The 19,207-nt window shown below is 43.3% G+C and overlaps 1 protein-coding gene across 2 annotated transcripts in view; it reads left to right on the plus strand.

Annotated features, from left to right (window-relative positions):
* Window positions 1–15,431, plus strand: part of BRPF3 (bromodomain and PHD finger containing 3) — a 47,420-nt gene extending 31,989 nt beyond the window's left edge. For both annotated transcript variants that reach the window (XM_016193024.2, XM_007534243.3), the window contains 4 exons: window positions 2,862–2,959; window positions 7,285–7,382; window positions 10,950–11,104; window positions 13,038–15,431. In XM_016193024.2, the coding sequence (XP_016048510.2) occupies window positions 2,862–2,959; window positions 7,285–7,382; window positions 10,950–11,104; window positions 13,038–13,221 (535 nt within the window). In that variant the 3' untranslated portion in view covers window positions 13,222–15,431. The remainder of the gene's footprint in view (window positions 1–2,861; window positions 2,960–7,284; window positions 7,383–10,949; window positions 11,105–13,037) is intronic.
* Window positions 15,432–19,207: the final 3,776 nt, after the last annotated feature.

The following is a 19,207-nucleotide window of genomic DNA, read 5'->3' on the forward strand; positions in this document are numbered from 1 at the left end:
TAGATAGGACACAGAGAAATGGAGAGAGGACAGAAATAAAGGGAGAGAAAAACCTGCAGACCTGCTTTACCGCTCGTGAAGCAGACCCCCTGCAGGTGGGGGCTCAAACCTGGTACTTTGCACTTGGTAATATGTGTGCTTAACCTGGTACACCACTGCCCAGCCCCTGTCCACTAGATCTTCATAACAACATCTGGAGAAAATAAGCTTCTGAGAGGTCAAATAATTTTCTCAGTGTCTGCGAAGGTCCTAGTAAGTAGAAGAGCCAGGTTTTCAACCCAGCTAATCTGGCTTCATTGTTTATCTGTTAACCATTTTGCTATTCCTCTTTAATTATCTTTTTCTAAAAGATTGTATTTACTTATTAGTGAGAAAGATAGGAGGAGAAACAGAAAGAACCAGACATCACTCTGGTACATGTGCTGCCAGGAATTGAACTTGGGACCTCATGCTTGAAAGTCCAGTGCTGTGGTCCGGGAGGTGGTGCAGTGGGTAAAATGTTGGTCTCTCAACCAAGTGTAGAAAACTGAGTTTGGGTAGTCGGGCGGTAGCGCAATGGGTTAAGTGCACGTGGCGTGAAGTGCAAGGACTGGCATAAGGATCCTGGTTCGAGCCCCCTGGCTCCCCACCTGCAGGGGGTCCCTTCACAGGCAGTGAAGCAGGTCTTCAGGTGTCTATCTTTCTCTCCCCCTCTCTGTCTTCCCCTCCTCTCTGCATTTCTTTCTGTTCTATCCAACAACAACTACATCAATAACAACAATAATAACTACAACAATAAAACCAGGGCAACAAAAGGGAATAAATAAATAAAAGAAAACTGAGTTTGAATGCCCACTCCCCACCTGCAGGAAGGAAGCTTCATGAACAGTGAAGCAGGTCTCTCCATCTCCCTCTCCCCTCTCAATTTCTCTCTGCCCTATCTAATTAAAAAAAGCCACGATAGTCTTTAAATGTTAAATTTTTAAAATTATCTTTATTTATTAGATAGAGACAGCCAGAAATTGAGAGGAGAAGGGAGATAGGGAGAGAGACAGAGAAACTCTTATAGTCCTGCGTCAGCACTTGTGAAGCTTTTCCCCTGCAGGTGGGGACTAGGGGATTGAACCATGGTCCTTGTGCACTGAAACATGTATGCTCAACCAGGTGTACCACCACCTGGCCCCAAAAATGACATATTTAAAAAGGAAAAATGGCCACTGTGAGTGGTGGATTCTTCATGCAGGCATAAGCCCCAGCAATAACCCTGGTGACAAAAAAATAAAAAGGACGCAAACAGACTACTAGCACCTAACATTTGTATATGGCCTCATATTCTTCTGAGCCCAGTGACAAGTCTGTGTAGGGTGAACTGTGAACTAAATGCTAAATGTAAATTGGCTACTCCCCCAGTCCCCACCTGGGTCCTCATTTTGAGAAGCGTGAAAAAAAAAAAAAGCTTTTAACTTAGTAGTTATTAAAGGATTGCAATTCATTGGTTTCTGACTGTGCAAAGTTACCTGAACCATTGGGGGTTGGATTTAGGCACACGTAGTATGAAGAGCAAAGACCCAAATAAGGATCCTGGTTCAAGCCCCTGGCTCGGAAGAAACAGATCTGCTTCTTCTGTATCTCCCTCTCTATCTTCCCCTCTATCTCTCCCTCCTCTCAATTTCTCTCTGTCCTAACCACCCCCCTCTAAAAAAAAAAAGGAAAAAATGGCCTCCAGGATCAGTGGACTTGTAGTGCAGGCACAGAACACCAGCGATAACCTTGGGGTGGGGGTGGGGAGACCCACAACAAAGTCTGACTCAGTAAAAGAGGAGTACTTACTACATTATAACCAGTCCTAACTTCAGCTTCTTCTTATGTTACCAGGGGTTTCTTGAGTACTTGTACTTTTCTTTTTTTTTCTTTTTTTCTTTTTTTTTTTAAGTATTTTATTTTTGAGAGAGATGCAGAGAGAGAAAGACACAGAGAGAAATACCAGAGCACTGCACAGCTCTGGCTTATGGTGGTGCAGGGGATTGAACCTGGGACTTTGGAACCTCAGGCATGAGAGTCCCTTTGCATAACCATTATGCTATCTACCCCCGACCCGTACTTGTACTTTTCTGTAGGTTGTTGACCTGTTTTTCTGAAAGTTGAAAAAATTTACAGTATATTTTCTAAAGTTAGATGGAAACAAGCTCTAGTCATATCCTTTTTTCCCCAGAGGCTCTCAACTATGATTGTTTATTAGAGGTAGATAGGGAGCTACTTTTAAAAAAATAGTGTCTGGGTCGGTCCCAGTTATATTATTTCTGGTATTGTTTTTTTCCCCCTTCCTTCCATGCGATATCAGTCTGCTTGTTAGTTAAAAAAATATCATTTCTATCTAAGAAAAATTTCACATACTTAAAATGGAAGTGAGAAATGAACTTTTTTTCCTAGTCTAAAAATGTTTTTTTCTAATTAAGGAACTAAGACTAGTAAGTTCTTTAAGTATTTGGGAAAGAGACATATTTTTGTACTTCAAAAATAACTTGGTTTCTAAATACGAAGCAATGTGAAGCACAGAATGAAGAATTTGGGGCAGATGTAAGATAACTACATCTCATGGCCAGGCTGTTTTAGACTCTGGAAGTATTGACAAGTGCTTTCCTCTAGATGAAGTTCAAGGTCTATTGGCAGGATATCATGCATGTCTATCCAGTATTGGTCCTGCTGTGTGGATTAAGTGTTGCCTCAAAGTTCATAGGAACATTTTGGTCAGAAATGTATCATGGGTTAGTATGCTTATTTAAGGGGAGGTGAGAAACCATGGTCTCACCCCTAGCAGAATTGTGCTAGTCATTTAAAATTGCTCATTTTGCCCCTCTCCTTTGTATTTCTTTTGTGTGCAGTGGCCTGACACCCCCTAAGCGCAGTCGTGGGAAACCAGCTCTATCTAGAGTGCCCTTTCTAGAAGGTGTGAATGGAGACTCTGACTACAGTGGCTCAGGTGAGCAGCAGTGTACAGGTGGATCTTTCAGAGTCTTATTATGTTGATTGCAACCCATCCCTGAGCTCCTCAAAACTCTTAGGCACTGGACTGGGAAATGGCTCTCAGCCCCAGGCTATTCATAATCTTAATTTTTCTTAAAAGTTGAATAAATAACAAAAAATTTAAAAAGGTACAAAAGGGTTATGAAATGCAACACTTGCCTCCCTGAAATAACCTAGTTTTTGTCTCTCCAGATGCTAATTCATGTATATACACAAGCCAAAACTTATGAGACGTTTAGTATACATATGTAAATTAAACTTCATACTGCCTTTTTTAGTTAATAATCTATTTTGGAGATCCTTCTATGATCTTTATTGGTTGCCTAGTGTTCCATATAGGAATGCAATTTTTTACTTAGCCACCCCTCTACAGATAGATATTTAGATTTTCATTTATTTGCTATAGTCAACGCTGTAGTGAACAGACTTGTACAAAGATCATTTTGTGTTCAGGGGGACTGTAACTATAGAATTTGATTTGCCATAATGAAAGTAGTATACATTTGTAATTTCCACAGATGATTGTCTTTACTTGAAGAATCAGTGATAGCCTGCAACACTGAGTCAATTTCATGTAAACCAGTCCTTTTAGTCCTCCTCTTATGAGGCATCTATTCCATCTGGTCCAGATGGCAGAATATATGGGTCTCATCTTCTTGGACCAAGCTGGTAAAGCATAGAGGAAAAGCCAGAGATGGGCTGGGTACAGAGCGAGTTGTTCTCTGACTGCACATCTGTCCTGCCCTCCTGCGTGGGGCATGCCCTATCTTTCAGCTTCCACCTAACAAGACTACAGAATTTCTTTTCCCCTCTCTCCTTTGACCAACTGCTTAATGTCCCTTAGCATCAACTTTCTGTTGTATGTGTGTTGATGAGTGCATGTCTGAGTGTTTCATTACTGTCTGTCAGTACCTAGCACACAGTGCTCATCTCTAGATGGGTTTGTACAGTATCTAGCACAAGACTAGTATTTAGTATACTTGATGATTACTTTTTATCATTCTATTTTTAAAGTCATGTACTTATTGAAGTGATACCAAAGGATATTCAAAAAGAAAATTGGCCTTCCAGTGTCCCATCACCATCACACAGCAATATTTATTCATTTCTCTTTTATTGAAGGATTAATGGTTTATAATTTGCAGTAAAATATAATAGTTTGTACATGCATAACATTTCTCAGTTTGCCACATAACACTAGGTCCTCTTCAGTCGTCATGTTCCAGGACCTGAACCCTCTCCCCTACCCCAGAGTCATTTACTTTGGTGCAATACACCAAGATTCATGTCTCTATATTGCCTATTCTACATTTCAGGCATATTTTTAATAGCTCTAATCCAGAATACATGCTCTTTTGTATTCTCCCTTTTTCTATGATATCTCTTTTTTTTTTCATGTTGACATATTATCCTTCTGTATCTCATATTAGAACAATGTATCTTCTAATCACTGCTTTATTATTTATGTGATCATTCTGTTGCAGCTGTTGATGGTATATACAAAGTAGTAGTTTTGTATAAAATTCTTCTCCCCCCCTTTTTTTCTATTTACCAGTGCACTTCTCAGCACTGGCTTATGGTGGTACAGGAGATTGAACCTGGGACCTGGGAGCCTATGGCAAGAAAGTCTGTGTAACCATTATGCTATCTCCCCCCACCTTCAGAATCCCTTTTTTTTTCTTTCTTTCTTTCTTAGGACACTTACCAGTTCTTACGGTAGTACTGAGATTGAGCCTGGAACTGTGGAGCCAAAAAAATCTTTTACATTAACCACTATGCTATCTCCCCAACCCAAATTTTATTTGTTTTTCAAGTTATTTTTCTTAGAATAAATACCCAGGGAAGAAATTTACCAAAGCAGATATTTCATACATTTTTTTTTTTAATGCCTCTTGAGATGACTCAGCTGCAATTTCCTCAGCAGTGTATGATTTCAACGGTTTCCCCATGGTCTGCCTTTACTGTATTAAATGTTAACATTCATTATGCTATTGAATCAATAGTTACAAAACAACACCTCAGTATTCTAGTACATTAAAAAATATATATGTGAGAGAAATATTTCCTTCCACTCTAGGGTTTGGGCCTTTTTCATTGGTTAAGAAACACCTTTTCCTCCCTGTTCCAAGTTTTAGATGCAGAGAAGGGAAGGAAAGTTAGCTTTTGTATTCAGAAGCATTGTAAAACACTCTAATGAGTGCAATTGCATTGGGTGCAGAGCAAAGTAAATTGAAGAAAGATGGTTTCTACTCCTGGGAAAATATGCTAGTATTAGGTTCTGACAAAAGCATATCCAAGAAAGACTTGCATACCTACTTGACTCTGCTGAATGCTATGCTTCCAAGTGACCTGGATAGCCAGGTGTGGCCCCATCAGAAAACAAAACAAAACAAAAAACCCCACCTTATTCAGCAAGTGATTTCACTGGGATGTCCTTCCCAGACATATTTTCCCTTGAAGCCACCATCAGGTTGTTTCTTTATTCATTGAGGCCCAGAAAGTAGCTGTGGTTTTGTCAAGCTGGGTAGTGGTGCTTCGTCCTAGAAACCTGATGATGTTCCCCTTCCCCCTCTCAATTTCTTTCTGTCTCTAGCCAATAATAAATAAATAATCAAATAAAAATTAAAATAAAGGAATCTGATAATGAAGCACTTGTAATCTTCTAAGGAGCCTGATTTTACTGTGCTAGTCCAGAAGTTGGCAAACTTACAGGACTCACAGCTAAAGATGGTTTTTGCATTTTCAAATGATTGAAAAGGAAAACAACAACAAAAAAATCATTTGTAATACATGAAAATGACATGAAATTCAAATTTCATTGTCTAGAAATAGTTCTATTGGGACATTGCCACACTCAGTCATTCACATATCTTCAGTGACTGCTTTCATCTACAAAAACAGTTTCATATAGTTGAACCTTGTGGAGCTGTAGGATTCTGCATCCACAGATTCAAACAGCCTTGGACTGAAAATGAGTACTATATAACTAGGCTTACGGTGGTTACTAAAGTCCTTCCTTCCTTCCTTCCATCCATCCATCCATCCTTCCTTCCATCCATCCCCCCTTCCTTCCTTCCTTCCTTCCTTCCTTCCTTCCTTCCTTCCTTCCTTCCTTCCTTCCTATTGTGATCCTGGGCTCTTGCATATGTGCCATTTCAGTGCTTTGGGCTGCTTTTTCTTTCAGATAGAGAGATAGAGATCCCACTTGGTGTTATGGCATAATACCTCCCAGTTGGTGCCAAGGCTTGAACCTGGGCCATGGGCCCTACTCAGTGAGCTACTTCTCAGGCCCTAGATGCCTGTTTGCCTTCTTCCCCTCCCTTCCTCCCTCCTACCCTCTTTCTTTCTATCATTTTTCTTTTTAATATTTTATTTATTCATTTATTTGTAGCAGAGCAGTGCTCAGCCCTGGCTTATGGTGGTTTTGGGTGGAACTGAACCTGGGACCTTTGGTGCCTCAGGCATGGAAGACTACATAATCATTGTACTGTATCCAACCCTCTTCCCCTTCCTTCCTTCCTTCCTTCCTTTTCCTTCCTTTTCCTTCCTTTCTCTCTCCCTCTCCTTCTCCCTCTCTCTCTCTCTCTCCCTCTCCCTCTCCCTCCCTCCTTCTCTCCTCCTCTCTTTTTTTCTTTACTTTGTGTGGTTATTTTCCCCTAAACAACACAAATAGTATCCCAACTATTTGTATAACATTTACATTGTGTTAAGTGTTACAAGTAATCTAAAGATGATTTAAAGTATATTTGAGGATATGCAATATGCTTGCAAATAATACCTCATTTTGAAGAGTTATTCTAGATAGAACAAGCTAGACATAACACATTGGCAGCATTAGAACTCAAGCATCTCTCTGACATAATGCACTGCTTGTGATCAGAGACCGCACACTTGTGCATCTGATGCTTTGCACAACCTCCTAGGCTGCAGAACACCCATTCTATGTGAAGGGTTTGAATCTTTGTGGATTTTGGTATCTGCAGGGTGCTAAATACCTAGAGGTGATTGCAGATGCTGAGAGATGATTGCAGTTGCAATACAGTTACTATGTGATCCACGGAAACCTACATTATTTACTTTTTGACCCTTTACAGAACTAGTTTGCCAACCCCTGGTCAAGTCTAAAAGCTTCTAAGGAAAGGGCCAGGGAAGTGGTAGAGTTGAGGGAATGTTGCCAACTCATGCCTGGGCCACCCCAGCTAAATGGAGGTTGTAGGCAGGCCTCCTGGGCACCATTCCAAGTCCCCTTTGGGCACTGTCTCCTCCCCTCCCCCACCCCAGGCAGAAGCCTCCTGATGCCCTTTGAAGACCGCGGAGACCTGGAACCCCTGGAGCTGGTGTGGGCCAAGTGCCGAGGCTACCCCTCCTACCCTGCCTTGGTGAGTCTGCCCCAGACACCACCCTCCTTCCTCTCCTGCCTCATCTTGGGGGCTTATCTGATTGGATCAAGCCAGCAGATTATGGTGGGAGCTATGGTATCTTTTATTAGCTGCAGAAGGGAGAGAAGGGAGGGAGGTTTTACCCTAGCCTGGGTGGATTGAACCAGGAAGACTCCCAGCTTGTGGCACTTACAATAGGCGACAGTATGCAGAGGTTAAGGTTCTTAGGAACATAATAACACTTACTTATTTGTTTATTCATAATAGTATCTGCTGATTGTGGAGAATCCTTAAACCTTTGATGCTTTACAAAGCATCTATCATGCTAAGTTCATGAAATACTGAGGAAGGTATGACTGTTCTGGTTTTGTAGGGAAGAAAACTAAAGCTGTTACCTATGACCATCTAGGGTTGGTCAGGGTGACAGATGAAATTAAGCCCAGGACTCAAAATGTGTACTGTCAAAGCCTGCACTATGAGCCATTGAGTTAAAAAAACAACAACAAACAAACAAAACTATCTCATTACAGTCCCATCTATTTGAATGTAACTCCTTGGTATATATCCACTCAACCAATTGTTGTCTAATATGTAGAGATGTATATATATGATATATTTTATTCTATTTAACCTCCTTTCATTTAATGGCATACCATATGCGTCTTAAACCATTAAGCATTCCTCATCAGCACTACTTTTAATCTGCATAGTCTCCGTTTTTATTCATGTACCTTATTTTGACCATCCCCTGATTGGTGATTTAGGTTGCTTGAATTTTTCAAGTGGTAACAAGCACCCAGCAATAAATATGGTAGTGTTACTTTCGTGCACATCCATGATTAGCTCTTTATAGTAGATTCCTAGGAATGCAGTCTTGGAGCAGAGTCTGTGCAAAATTCTGATTCAGATCATCAAGTTGCTCTTTAGAAAGTTAGTTCCCATAGATAATCCTGCCATCTATAGTTCAAATTTCTATTTTTTCCTATAGTAACAGTAGTCAAAATTTTCATTTTACCACCTTATTATTCCTTAGAGCTTATATCATTATTGGGGAGGTATTAGCCATCTTGCCCCAGAAAATAATGATTCTAAACCTTTGGGGCCTTTCAGAATCATCTGGGATTTATTTATTTATTTATTTATTTATTTATTTTTAACAATGTAGAAATTGAAACCCCATCTCAGAACTACCAAGTCATGAAAATTTTTTAAAAAGCATCCCAGAAGGTCAGTGGGTTGAGACCACTCTGCCAGTCTCATGCATGCACACATAGTCTGGACTTTCCCCAGCTCTTTCATGTCTGTGGCCTTTTCAAGTCTAATAGCAAACTCTTAGAGAAGCAGGAACTCTGATCCTTTTTGGACAGATGAGGAAACTACATTGCCAAGATTTACATAACTTACTGAGCCCTGTTTGAGCCCTTGTTGCCTGTCTTAGTGCCTCACTAGAAGTGTCAGGTGAGGACATTTGTGTTCTGATGGAGCTGCTGAGGAGGTTGGGTCTGGGACTGCCTTCGTAAGCCTCCATGCTCTGCTGCTGGGGAGACCACTGTTGAAGAAATGATTATGGCTATGTAGGTTTTTGTTTTTAAAAATCTTATGACACTAAAAAAGCTAGTCTAAAACTAGTTTTTTGAATTATCTTAATAAATTTCTTCCATGACTAAAATTCAACCACCAATTGTGAACCCAAACACCTGAACACAACTTGAATTTTTACTTTATTTGGTTTATGCTTTCTTAGATGTTTTTCCTATGCAGATTTAAATGTTAATGTTAAATATAGGCCTTTTTTTTTTTTTTAATTGTGGGATGGGTGGTGAGCAGAAGATTCTTGTCTTTAAAAATGTTTCTTGTTTTTCTGTAAAAGTAGTATATATCTACATGATAGAAGTTTTAGAAAAATAAAGAAAAGCAACCCAAAGCCTTCTATTCTGATATGTCAACTGTAAGCTCACCTAACTGGAACAGCCAGTCTAGGTGTATATTTACTAGAAGTATGTCAGATTTTATCCCAAGTTTTATTTCCATGTTGTTTTACATTCGTGGAGTGAATGGACCATTATTTATCATGTGGGGACGTATTATCTTTGCCGTCTTTAAAAGGGGAGAAGAGCTCTCTTTTAAATGGCAGCTTTACTCACCTTGTCTCTGTTCTTGGGAAAGGGAAGGGCATTTTCATAGTTTACCCATATTCTCCATTGCATATCCATTGACAAGTATGGCTTAGTCAAGAGGAAACATTAGAATGGTTCCACTGTCTTGTTTGATATTCAAGGAAGCTCAGGAGGGTTTTAATGGAAGTTCTTATTAGGAACTTTAGCTTCAGTCCCTGGAGGTACAGATAGGCTGGGAGATAGAGGCTTGAACAAATCATACAGCTGGGGCAAGGTAGAGGTGGTCCTTCCTTAAACTGTTAACCAGGGCCCCTGTGTTCATTCAGCAGCTGATCTTGAAAGGGATGCAGGGAAGCTGGCAGACACTCAAAGGTAAATGAGAGTAATTTATTATGAGAAGAGGCCCTTTGGGACAGGGTATAGGAATTAAGATTGCCCTGTCTCTGGAGAAAACCACTCCCTCAGTAGATTTCCAGGTCTCTCTGACTTTAGTACACAGAGATTACTATTAGTCAACTACTCTGGAAGAGGGGGTTGTGCAGGAAGCAGCAGGCAGCAGAGGTGCAAGCCCTGTCCAGATGCCTGCCTTTTGTTCCAGCCTGGCCTTAACACAGCTCTATCCTCCTTCTGTGGAGGCTCCCCACCCCTCATCAGCTAGTATCTGCCAGTAGACCTCTGAGCATCAGTAAGAGAATAAGATGATGGCGTGTGAATGAAGGGGAAGTTTGATGATTTTTGTCAGTCCATCATGGGACTGAAAAATTACTGTCTTGATACCACCAGGCATTTTGCTAAGCCCCTTCTGCTATGGATCATATAGCCTCTAGGGTGAGTTCCTCCAGTGGTCCTTGTTTTCAACCACATCATTCTCTCCAGTGACCCTCCAGTGTTACTTAGTCTTCTCTGAGCTTCCATGGAGGTGTCACCAGTGAATTGGGCCCATGCAGCAGGAAGAAGTATACAGTCAGACAGGAAGGCAGTAGAACTGAAAAGGTGAGCCCTCCCACTGATGTACAGCTTTCTTCATAACCCTATTGTCTAGGAACATCCTTGAGGTGAATTGCAAAAATTAAGGGAAAATCATCTGAGAAAAATACAGCCTGCACATTTCCACAGATGGATATGGGGAGGAAGTCTACCTGTTTCACCTGAACATCAGAGACACCCCACTCAATTCTGACATGCCTCATGCTGGTTTTCCACTACTACTGCTTCAGTTGGGGCATGACCATTCTTGGGAGCAAACTCCATAATCAGAAATTGTGTTTGCACAGGACTGGGGGATTAGGACTATGAAGTAGGGAGTCAGAGTTTCCATTCTGGGAGATTGAGAGTCCCCACAACCTTTCATCATTTGGTTGTGGAAAGGGCCAAACCCTGGAAACTCATAACACGGTGTAGTTCAATAACTGGTCCTGGGGCTGAGTGTTGCCTTCTTTCCTGCCTCCAGATCATCGACCCCAAGATGCCCCGGGAAGGCCTCCTGCACAATGGGGTCCCCATCCCTGTCCCCCCACTGGATGTGCTGAAGTTGGGAGAGCAGAGACAGGCCGAGGCTGGAGAGAAGCTCTTCCTTGTCCTCTTCTTTGACAACAAACGCACCTGGTGAGTAGCGCTACTGTCAGGAAGGGTGTGTGCCAGGGTCAAGCTGAGAGGGGTAACCGTTAGACTACACAAATGATGACCTGCTTGTGTGTGCAGTGCACAGGGACTGTGGACCTCCCTCCACCCACGTGAAGAGTTACCTAATAGTTGATCCAACTTGTGATTTGTTTGTTTGTTTATTTATTTTTAATTACCACCAGGGTTACCACTAGGGCTCAGTGCCTGCATCAGGAATCCACTGCTTCTGTTGGCCAATTCTTTTTCCCCTTTCTTTTTGATAAAAACAGAAAAAAATGAGAGGAAGGGGGTTAGGGAGAAAGTCATTTGCAGCACTGTCTCATTGCTTGTGAAGCTTACTGCCTCCATGTAGGGGTTGGGGGCTTGAACCTGGGTCATTGTACACGGCAATGTATGTTCTCTACCAGTTGCAGCATTGCCCAGTCCTTACCTGCCACCAGTCGTTGTGTTAACAGTTACCTGAGGTGGTGCAATCGATCAGATTAACTGGAAAACACTCTGTGATGGAGCTTTTGATCAGGAAGCTTAGTGGAGAGAGGTGTGGAGGTGAGAGACAACTTTGGATACAAATTGAATTACAGGATGTTTGCTTCAGAGGCCTCAGCTAATCCTAGGCAGGGGCGGTGGGTATCTCTGAAACTGGATACTCTGTAGAGATGGGGAACTAAGACTAATTATTGAATGTTGCTACTCCTGGGGAAGGAATGACCTTGAGCCAAGCAGTTTCCTTGATGTAAGGAGAGAAACTCAGTTGAGAGCCTGTCAGCTGCCCACACTCCCTGTAGCTGGGGATGTGCATCTCAGTCTCCGGGAGGCCGACTGGTCTGGGAAATGCAGTCAGTCCTCACTACAAGGACTTGCCTGGAGTTTATGAGCACCTTAAGGTTTCTCTTAACATCAATAGGAGAGTTATTTGTACCTCTTCTTTTATAAAACAAGTAGTTAGGACTGGCTAGTAAAAAAGCCATCTACCATTTATTGAGTGGTTTACTCTGTCCTTATGAAAAGTTGCTTTAATATGTGATCTCACTTAATTCTCATTTATGTCTTTATTAATACCCTCTTAATCCATTTTGCAGGTGAGGAAACCAAGGTCTAAAAAGCTAAAACCCCATAACTAGAACTGGGATATAATCCAAGATTTGACACTAAGGGCTTGCTTTTAGCTACATGTTAGATTCACCTGGGAATCTTTAAGAAAACACACATATACACAGTGCAAGCCTTGCTGGGGTTTATTTCATCAGCTCCTGGCATCTGTCCCGCACTTTAGCTGTAGCTCCCTGTTCCCCAAAGCCCAAGCTGTTCAGAGCCCTTTAGGTAGCACCACATGGGTGGGGGTAGAGAGCATAATAGTTATGCAAAGAGACTCTTATACCTGAGGCTCCAAAGTGCCAGGTTCAGTCCTCCGTATCATTATAAACCAGAGCTGAGCATTGCTCTGGTTAAAAAACAAAAACAAGGGATCGGGTGGTGGTGCACCTGGTTGAGCACACATGTTACAGTGCGCAAGGACCCAGGTTCAAGCCCCCAGTCCCCATCTGCAGGGGGAAAGCTTTGTGAGTGGTGAAGCAGTGCTGCAGGTGTCTCTCTGTCTCTCCCTCTCTTATCACCCCCTTCCCTCTGGATTTCTGGCCGTCTATTCAATAAACAAAATAAAGATAATAATTTAAAACAAAACAAAAAAACCAGAAAATCTAGCCCCACGTGGCTTTCTTTACCTCCTAAGCAGAGTGGACAGTTCAAGGAAGGGTCTGATTGTAGAATAGTTTTAGTGGTGGCCTCCTATCCTGTCCAGTCTGCCCCGCCCTTGCCCTTTTCCTCCCCTTGACTTTTTTGGTCCTGGGCAAGTGGCCTAAACAAACCCCATTGTGGAACCCCATAGCCAAGGTCTCTTACCATATTTGTATTTTAGGCAGTGGCTTCCAAGGGACAAAGTCCTACCCCTGGGTGTGGAAGACACCGTGGACAAACTCAAGATGCTAGAAGGCCGAAAGACCAGCATCCGCAAATCCGTACAGGTGGCCTATGATCGAGCGATGATCCATCTGAGCCGAGTTCGGGGCCCCCACTCCTTCGTCACCTCCAGTTACCTGTAAGGGTGGGGCTAGTCTGCGTCTGCCTGCCCTGCCTCTGTCCCATGGGGCTCAGAGAAACATCTTCCAGCCCCAATCAGACATACGGCTGGCCAGCAGCTTCCCCCTTTCCATGGCAGACCAGGGACTGGGTCATGTCCTCCCCAAGGAAAGGTCCCAGCTTTGACCAACTGTATGGTTTCCCTGGTGGGCCTGCTGTGTGCCAAAAACTCCCATCTGGGTTCCCTCAGGGTCTAGCTAGTCCATTGGCAAACCAGTTAGAAATAGAAACAGCTGTGAGATTTGGGCCCCATTGAGGAGATAGAGCTGGTTCCAGAAGACAAGAGGCCCGGGGCTGCTTTCATCCCACTCCCCCCTAAGTACACCTCAGGGTGAGCAAGAGAGGCTCCCACGCTGACCCCAGAGGTGCTGTAGATATATGTGGTCCTTTGGAGAATCTCACTGAGTTCATCCTCTCTCTTCCCTCAACCATCCATTCTCACATGTCATCCCTGCTCCATCTTTTGCAGCTCTGCACTGTCTCTCTTTTTCCCATGTTCCTTCTCTTCCTCTTGTGCCAAACAGAAGTCACCATCAAATTAGTTCTTTCCTTTTCTCATGTCTCATTCTCTTTGAACTATGCTAGGTAGGTGCCTCTGCCCTGCTCCTCGAGGCTCACAGCTGAGCCCAGCCTACCACTTGGGTGACCTCTCCACCAGCACATGACCTCCTATCCGCTCCCCAACTTTCCCATCAGTCGTAGACACACTGCTGAAGCTAGACACCGAGAGCTGGTTCCCTTATGTTGAAGTGGGGCGCTCCTCCCCCTGATGGCCTGCTAAGATGAAGGCCGAGGTGAGCAGTCTTCTCTTGGCAGGTCAGGCTGGCTGTGCACTTAACCATCTAGTCACTTAAGATGTTGAGGGTTGTTAGGGTCCAGTGTGTCTTTTAGCTGTGTCTGTCCCCTCACCCCCTCTTCTCCTGTTTGCGGGCTTTTCTTTTATCTGTAGCTGCAGCCTCTAGTTTCACTCTCTGCCACCTTGGACCTTGTGAAGTCTGCAGCCCAGTACCTTCCTGTCCTGTGCCCTGGCCTGCTCCGCCTCTGCTACTCCCAGTTCCAGGGGACGCAGCACTTTAATTCTGTCCTTCTGACCTCTTCTCTCTTTTCCTTCACCCATTCTCATCCCCACCCCCACCCCCACGCCCCATCTTCTCTGAAAGGAAGGAAAACAAAACAAAACTGTGAAACAGGGAATGCTGACTGACAAACTAACACAAATTTCAGAGGCTTTTGTGTCTGTTCTCTGGATGTTTCTTTTCACCTCTTAAGCACCAAAGTCATAGGGCCAGGTTGCAGACCACTGACCGCCATGTTGATTTTTAGCCTGACCTTCTTTTTAATTGTTTTAAAATTTTCATAGGGGAGTTTTGGACAAAATAGTCACTGGGGAGATCACTGCCATTTTTACACTCAACTTTTTAAATATAACCAACCAACCACCACAACTTCTTGGGACATGAGCCAGAGTTTTAAAGGGAACCAACAAAACTCTGTTAACATAAAGGATGGGGTTTTGGATTTTGTACAATAATTAAAAACACAATGCAGCTTATGGCTAGGGAAGGACATGGTGTATATACTTGTAAAATACTGTTCTAAATTATTCAGGCCTATAGTCCCCATTACTGGAGTTGTCCATTGTGTGGCTGAGTATTTGAAATGCACACAGTGTGGCTTATTTAAAGGAGCCAGTGCGTCCCCCTCTTCCTAGGTAGTTGGTCGACTGTGGACTCTGTGACCTTCGTCTCAACCTGTGTTGTAAGAGCTCAGGTCTCTCATGCTCTCTATTTCTGTGTGTATTTATCCCCCCAACTCACACTTTCTCTTTCTTAGTCTCTCTCTCTCCTTCCTCCCCTGCCCCCTTTGAATCTTTCAGTCTCTCTGAGTCTCATTTTTCAAACTGCTCTTTTAGAATGGGAAACGACTCAGATCCTGCTGTGGCATGGGGCCCATGTGTCTCAGTCGCGTCTGCTGTGAAGCACACGATGCTCTATTTATTGTAGAAAGTGACTTTATTTGCTTTCTAGAATTGTTTATAACAGATGGTATAAGAGAGATAATAAACAGAGAAAATCTATGCTTGTAAAGAAAACAGAAGTTAATTTTACCTACTATAATATGACTGTCTGAAACTTATTTTCTCTCTGAGAAATAAATGTTGTAATGGGCAGCAGTTGCTGTACTTTGCTTGTTATCAGCAGGGGACCTGCTCCTTCCTAATTCCTGCAGCCACCGACACCCCTCACCCCACCACCTCTCACTGCATGCCCAAAAGTGTTGGAGAGAACTGTTTGTCTCTTTTAAAGATTTATTGAATCTTATGATAAAGACTAGAGACCCACTCAAGTCTGGGCATATGACTGTGCCAGTGACTTAACCTGGGGCCTCAGACATGCGAGACCTGTGCTGTGATGCTGAGCTATCACCCAGGCCCTGTCTCTTGGATCCCCCTGACAGATGTGAAGGTGGGGGCAGGGTGGTCTAATGTTTCCTCCCGAAAAAGCATTGCCTTCCTGTGGCTGTGGAAGGTCCAACTTTGGGCTTACTATGGTAGTGTTCCTGCAGGAACTTCTCATTTGGTAGAAATGGCCCATTAGGTTTTGAAAAATAATGAACTACTTTCTTTATGTCAGCTGGGAAATGGTGGCAGAATCCTGGGCCAAGGGTTTGGTCAGTGCTTTGATTGTGGGTCCCATAGTATGCCCAGGCTATGCCACCTTGTTCTGTACCATGCTCCCTTCTTAGTGGCTCCAGCCTTTCTGGAAAGAACACCTTGGGGAAAATAGATAAGAGTTCCCAGGAATAAACTGTTCTGTTGCTGGGCCTGGGATAGCTTCCCCCACTTTCTGCCCAGTCCCATTCTCTCTGGTGCTTCCTGACTCCTGCATGTGCTTGGGAGATAATAGATCACAGCTATATGGCAGGTGCACCTGAGTCTCCTGATCACCTCCTCCATGGTGATGCCTTTGCAGTTCTTGTCATTGAAATTGATAAAGTATAAAAGCTCTCAGTTTGGTATAACATTGACAGAGTGCCTCCACTGTGCCAATAATTCTGTGTTATGTGGTAGGGGCGCAAAGATACACACTCAATCTGATTTATAAGACGACAAAGATAACTCTGAATAAGGCTCCTACTTAGCATGGCGAGTAGGAGGAAACGACACATTTGACTGAAGGAACAACAAAAGCTTTCAGAAGAAAGAAGCAATTTAAGCCTTGGAAAATGAAAATTCAAAATTCTTATTTGTGAGTTTATATTTTGGATTCCAAAGATGATATTCAGAGCAAAATCACAAGCTTACCTTATAGTGTTTTTACAAATAAAGGACAAATGACCAGATGGGTCATTGGCAAATTATTCCAGTGTGCTAATAATGGGTTTGACAGGTTTTTTCCCCCTTATTATGGGGGTTTTACAGCTCTAGATAGACTTCAGAGAAAGAAAGAAAGACACCACACCACAGAGATCAGCTTCCTCCAATGTAGTGGGAACTAGGACTGAGCCTGGGTCACATACAGAGTGAAGCAACAAGCTCTCCACTGAGCTCTTTTACCTCCCCTGTGCTGATCATGAGTAGGATTTTACAGCTGAAAACAAGAAAGCACCATTGGGGGTTGGGTGGTCACGCACCTGGTTGAGTGCACATGTTACAGTGTGCAAGGACCCGGGTTCAAGCCCCTGGACCCCACCTGTAGGGGAAAAACTTCATGAGTGGTGAAGCAGGGCTGCAGGTGTCTGTCTCCCTGTCCCCCCTCCTCTCAATTTCTGGCTGTCTGTATCCAATAAATAAAGGCAATACAAAAAAAAAATAAGAAAGCATTGTAAATATTAATAAATGAAGCAGCTTAAGCAAGGTATGGGGTCCATTCAATTCCCAGTGACTAACCACCTCACATTTGAGTGGAAGCCATTGCAGTGAGGCAGTGTGTTGAATTTAAGACCCTGTTCTCTCAACTACTTGTGGTCTCATGGTATTCGATCTCTCTGAGTCTCTCTAATACTTGGTAGAGGAACTTAAAGCTAGGGCAAGGAATTAGTCCATGGTAGGTGGCAGCATCATTTGAAGGACTGAGCAGGAAAGTTTGACTGGAATATGACTTAAATCGACATTAAATTAGTTAATGTCAACATCAGAATCCAAAGCAGGAGTTTAGGACTGGATCACTGGCAGCTGGTGGCATCAGCTAGCTGTAAGTCTAACTAGGGGGAGGAAGTTTAGTTTTGTGAGTTTGTGTTGTTTATAGCGCATCTTAAATAAAATCTACAAGTAGGTGGAACTGAGACTGGAATCAAGAGAAAAGTTGGAGCAGATGGATGATGGAAGTGTGGACCCTGGGTGTACACCAGAGCGGCTAAGAGAATAGTAGAAGGGAGAGAATAGAACTGAGGAAAACTATTTAGAGGCCAGGATTGGGGGACAGTGTGGAGGTGGTGATGGTATGGAGGGACCTGTTCCAGAAGAAAGGCCATCCTGGAGAATAAGGACCATCTCCCCAACCAAATCATCTCACAGAGGGCAGACACACCCATCACAGAGCAGGGAAAGGTAATACCGGACCAGAACCAAGGAATTAACACTTTCCTCTGCATACCACGTTTCCAGAGTTCTTGAGGTGAATAGAAAGGTCCTCAATGACTGCCCCACTCTCCGAAAGGAGGCTGGGTCAACATAACTCTGCCACTCGAGGACGATGGGTCCTGAAATGAGTGCAGCGAAGAACGTTCTTAGCTATGACTGTGGAATGCCAACTCAGACCTACAGGGATGCAAAGGTTACACAGGCTCCTGTGTGGAATATGGGCCCCAGATCATATTGATGGGGTTTACAATTAACAATATATACTTTCCCCATATTTGGGAGCTACTCTCTTCCCTGATCCAGCTTTCTAGTCCTGTTTCCAACTCTTGATACCATCTCCCCAGACAATACCTTTAGCCCACCTGCAATTTAGCTGTCAGGCTCAGGCAAAAATCAGTAAAGTCATAGGCCCCTTAGAATATACCTAAAATAGACTTCTTGCTTTTTCCAAAATGGAAACCCCCAAATCTTATCTGCTCTGTTCTTATGTTTAGGTTCATGATTATTAAACAATTTGTTCTGCTTTATATCTAATGCTTTCAGTCACCAAGTTGCAGATGCTACCATGACGTTAACTTGACTTCCCTGGGCAGACGACCTCGCCAATGTGTCCTGGAATCCCACCTCCCCAGAGTCCTACCCAACTAGGGAAAGATAGAAACAGGCTTGGGGTATGGACCGACTTGCCAATGCCTGTGTTTGTTGTTAAAATTCGGAGGCTCTAGCCGGGCGGGTAACAGAGACGCGGAGACAATGGCTGGGCAGGGAAGCTGTATTTCTTTATTCAGGAATAACAATTCATAAACTAAACCAAACTAATCACCAAACAGAACTCTGCTGTCTCTTTGCAGCGGCGCAAGCACTCTCTCTTACTCTGGAACTCTCCAACTCTGGAACTCAGGAACCCTCTCGGGGTTCCTTGGGGCGGGGCCAAGCGGGCCCGCGAAACTAACTGGACTGATCCAATTCTCTTGGCGGGGGAGATCTAGAACAACCCAATGTAAAGCATACAACAATAGACCCCTTGGAATATACCTAAAATAGACTTCTTGCTTTTTCCAAAATGGAAACCCCCAAATCTTATCTGCTCTGTTCTTATGTTTAGGTTCATGATTATTAAACAATTTGTTCTGCTTTATATCTAATGCTTTCAGTCACCAAGTTGCAGATGCTACCATGACGTTAACTTGACTTCCCTGGGCAGACGACCTCGCCAATGTGTCCTGGAATCCCACCTCCCCAGAGTCCTACCCAACTAGGGAAAGATAGAAACAGGCTGGGGGTATGGACCGACTTGCCAATGCCTGTGTCCAGTGGAGAAGCAATTACAGAAGCCAGATCTCTCACCTTCTGCACCCCAGAATGAT

Source organism: Erinaceus europaeus, chromosome 4, assembly GCF_950295315.1.
Source record: "Erinaceus europaeus chromosome 4, mEriEur2.1, whole genome shotgun sequence".
NCBI lineage: Eukaryota > Metazoa > Chordata > Mammalia > Eulipotyphla > Erinaceidae > Erinaceus > Erinaceus europaeus.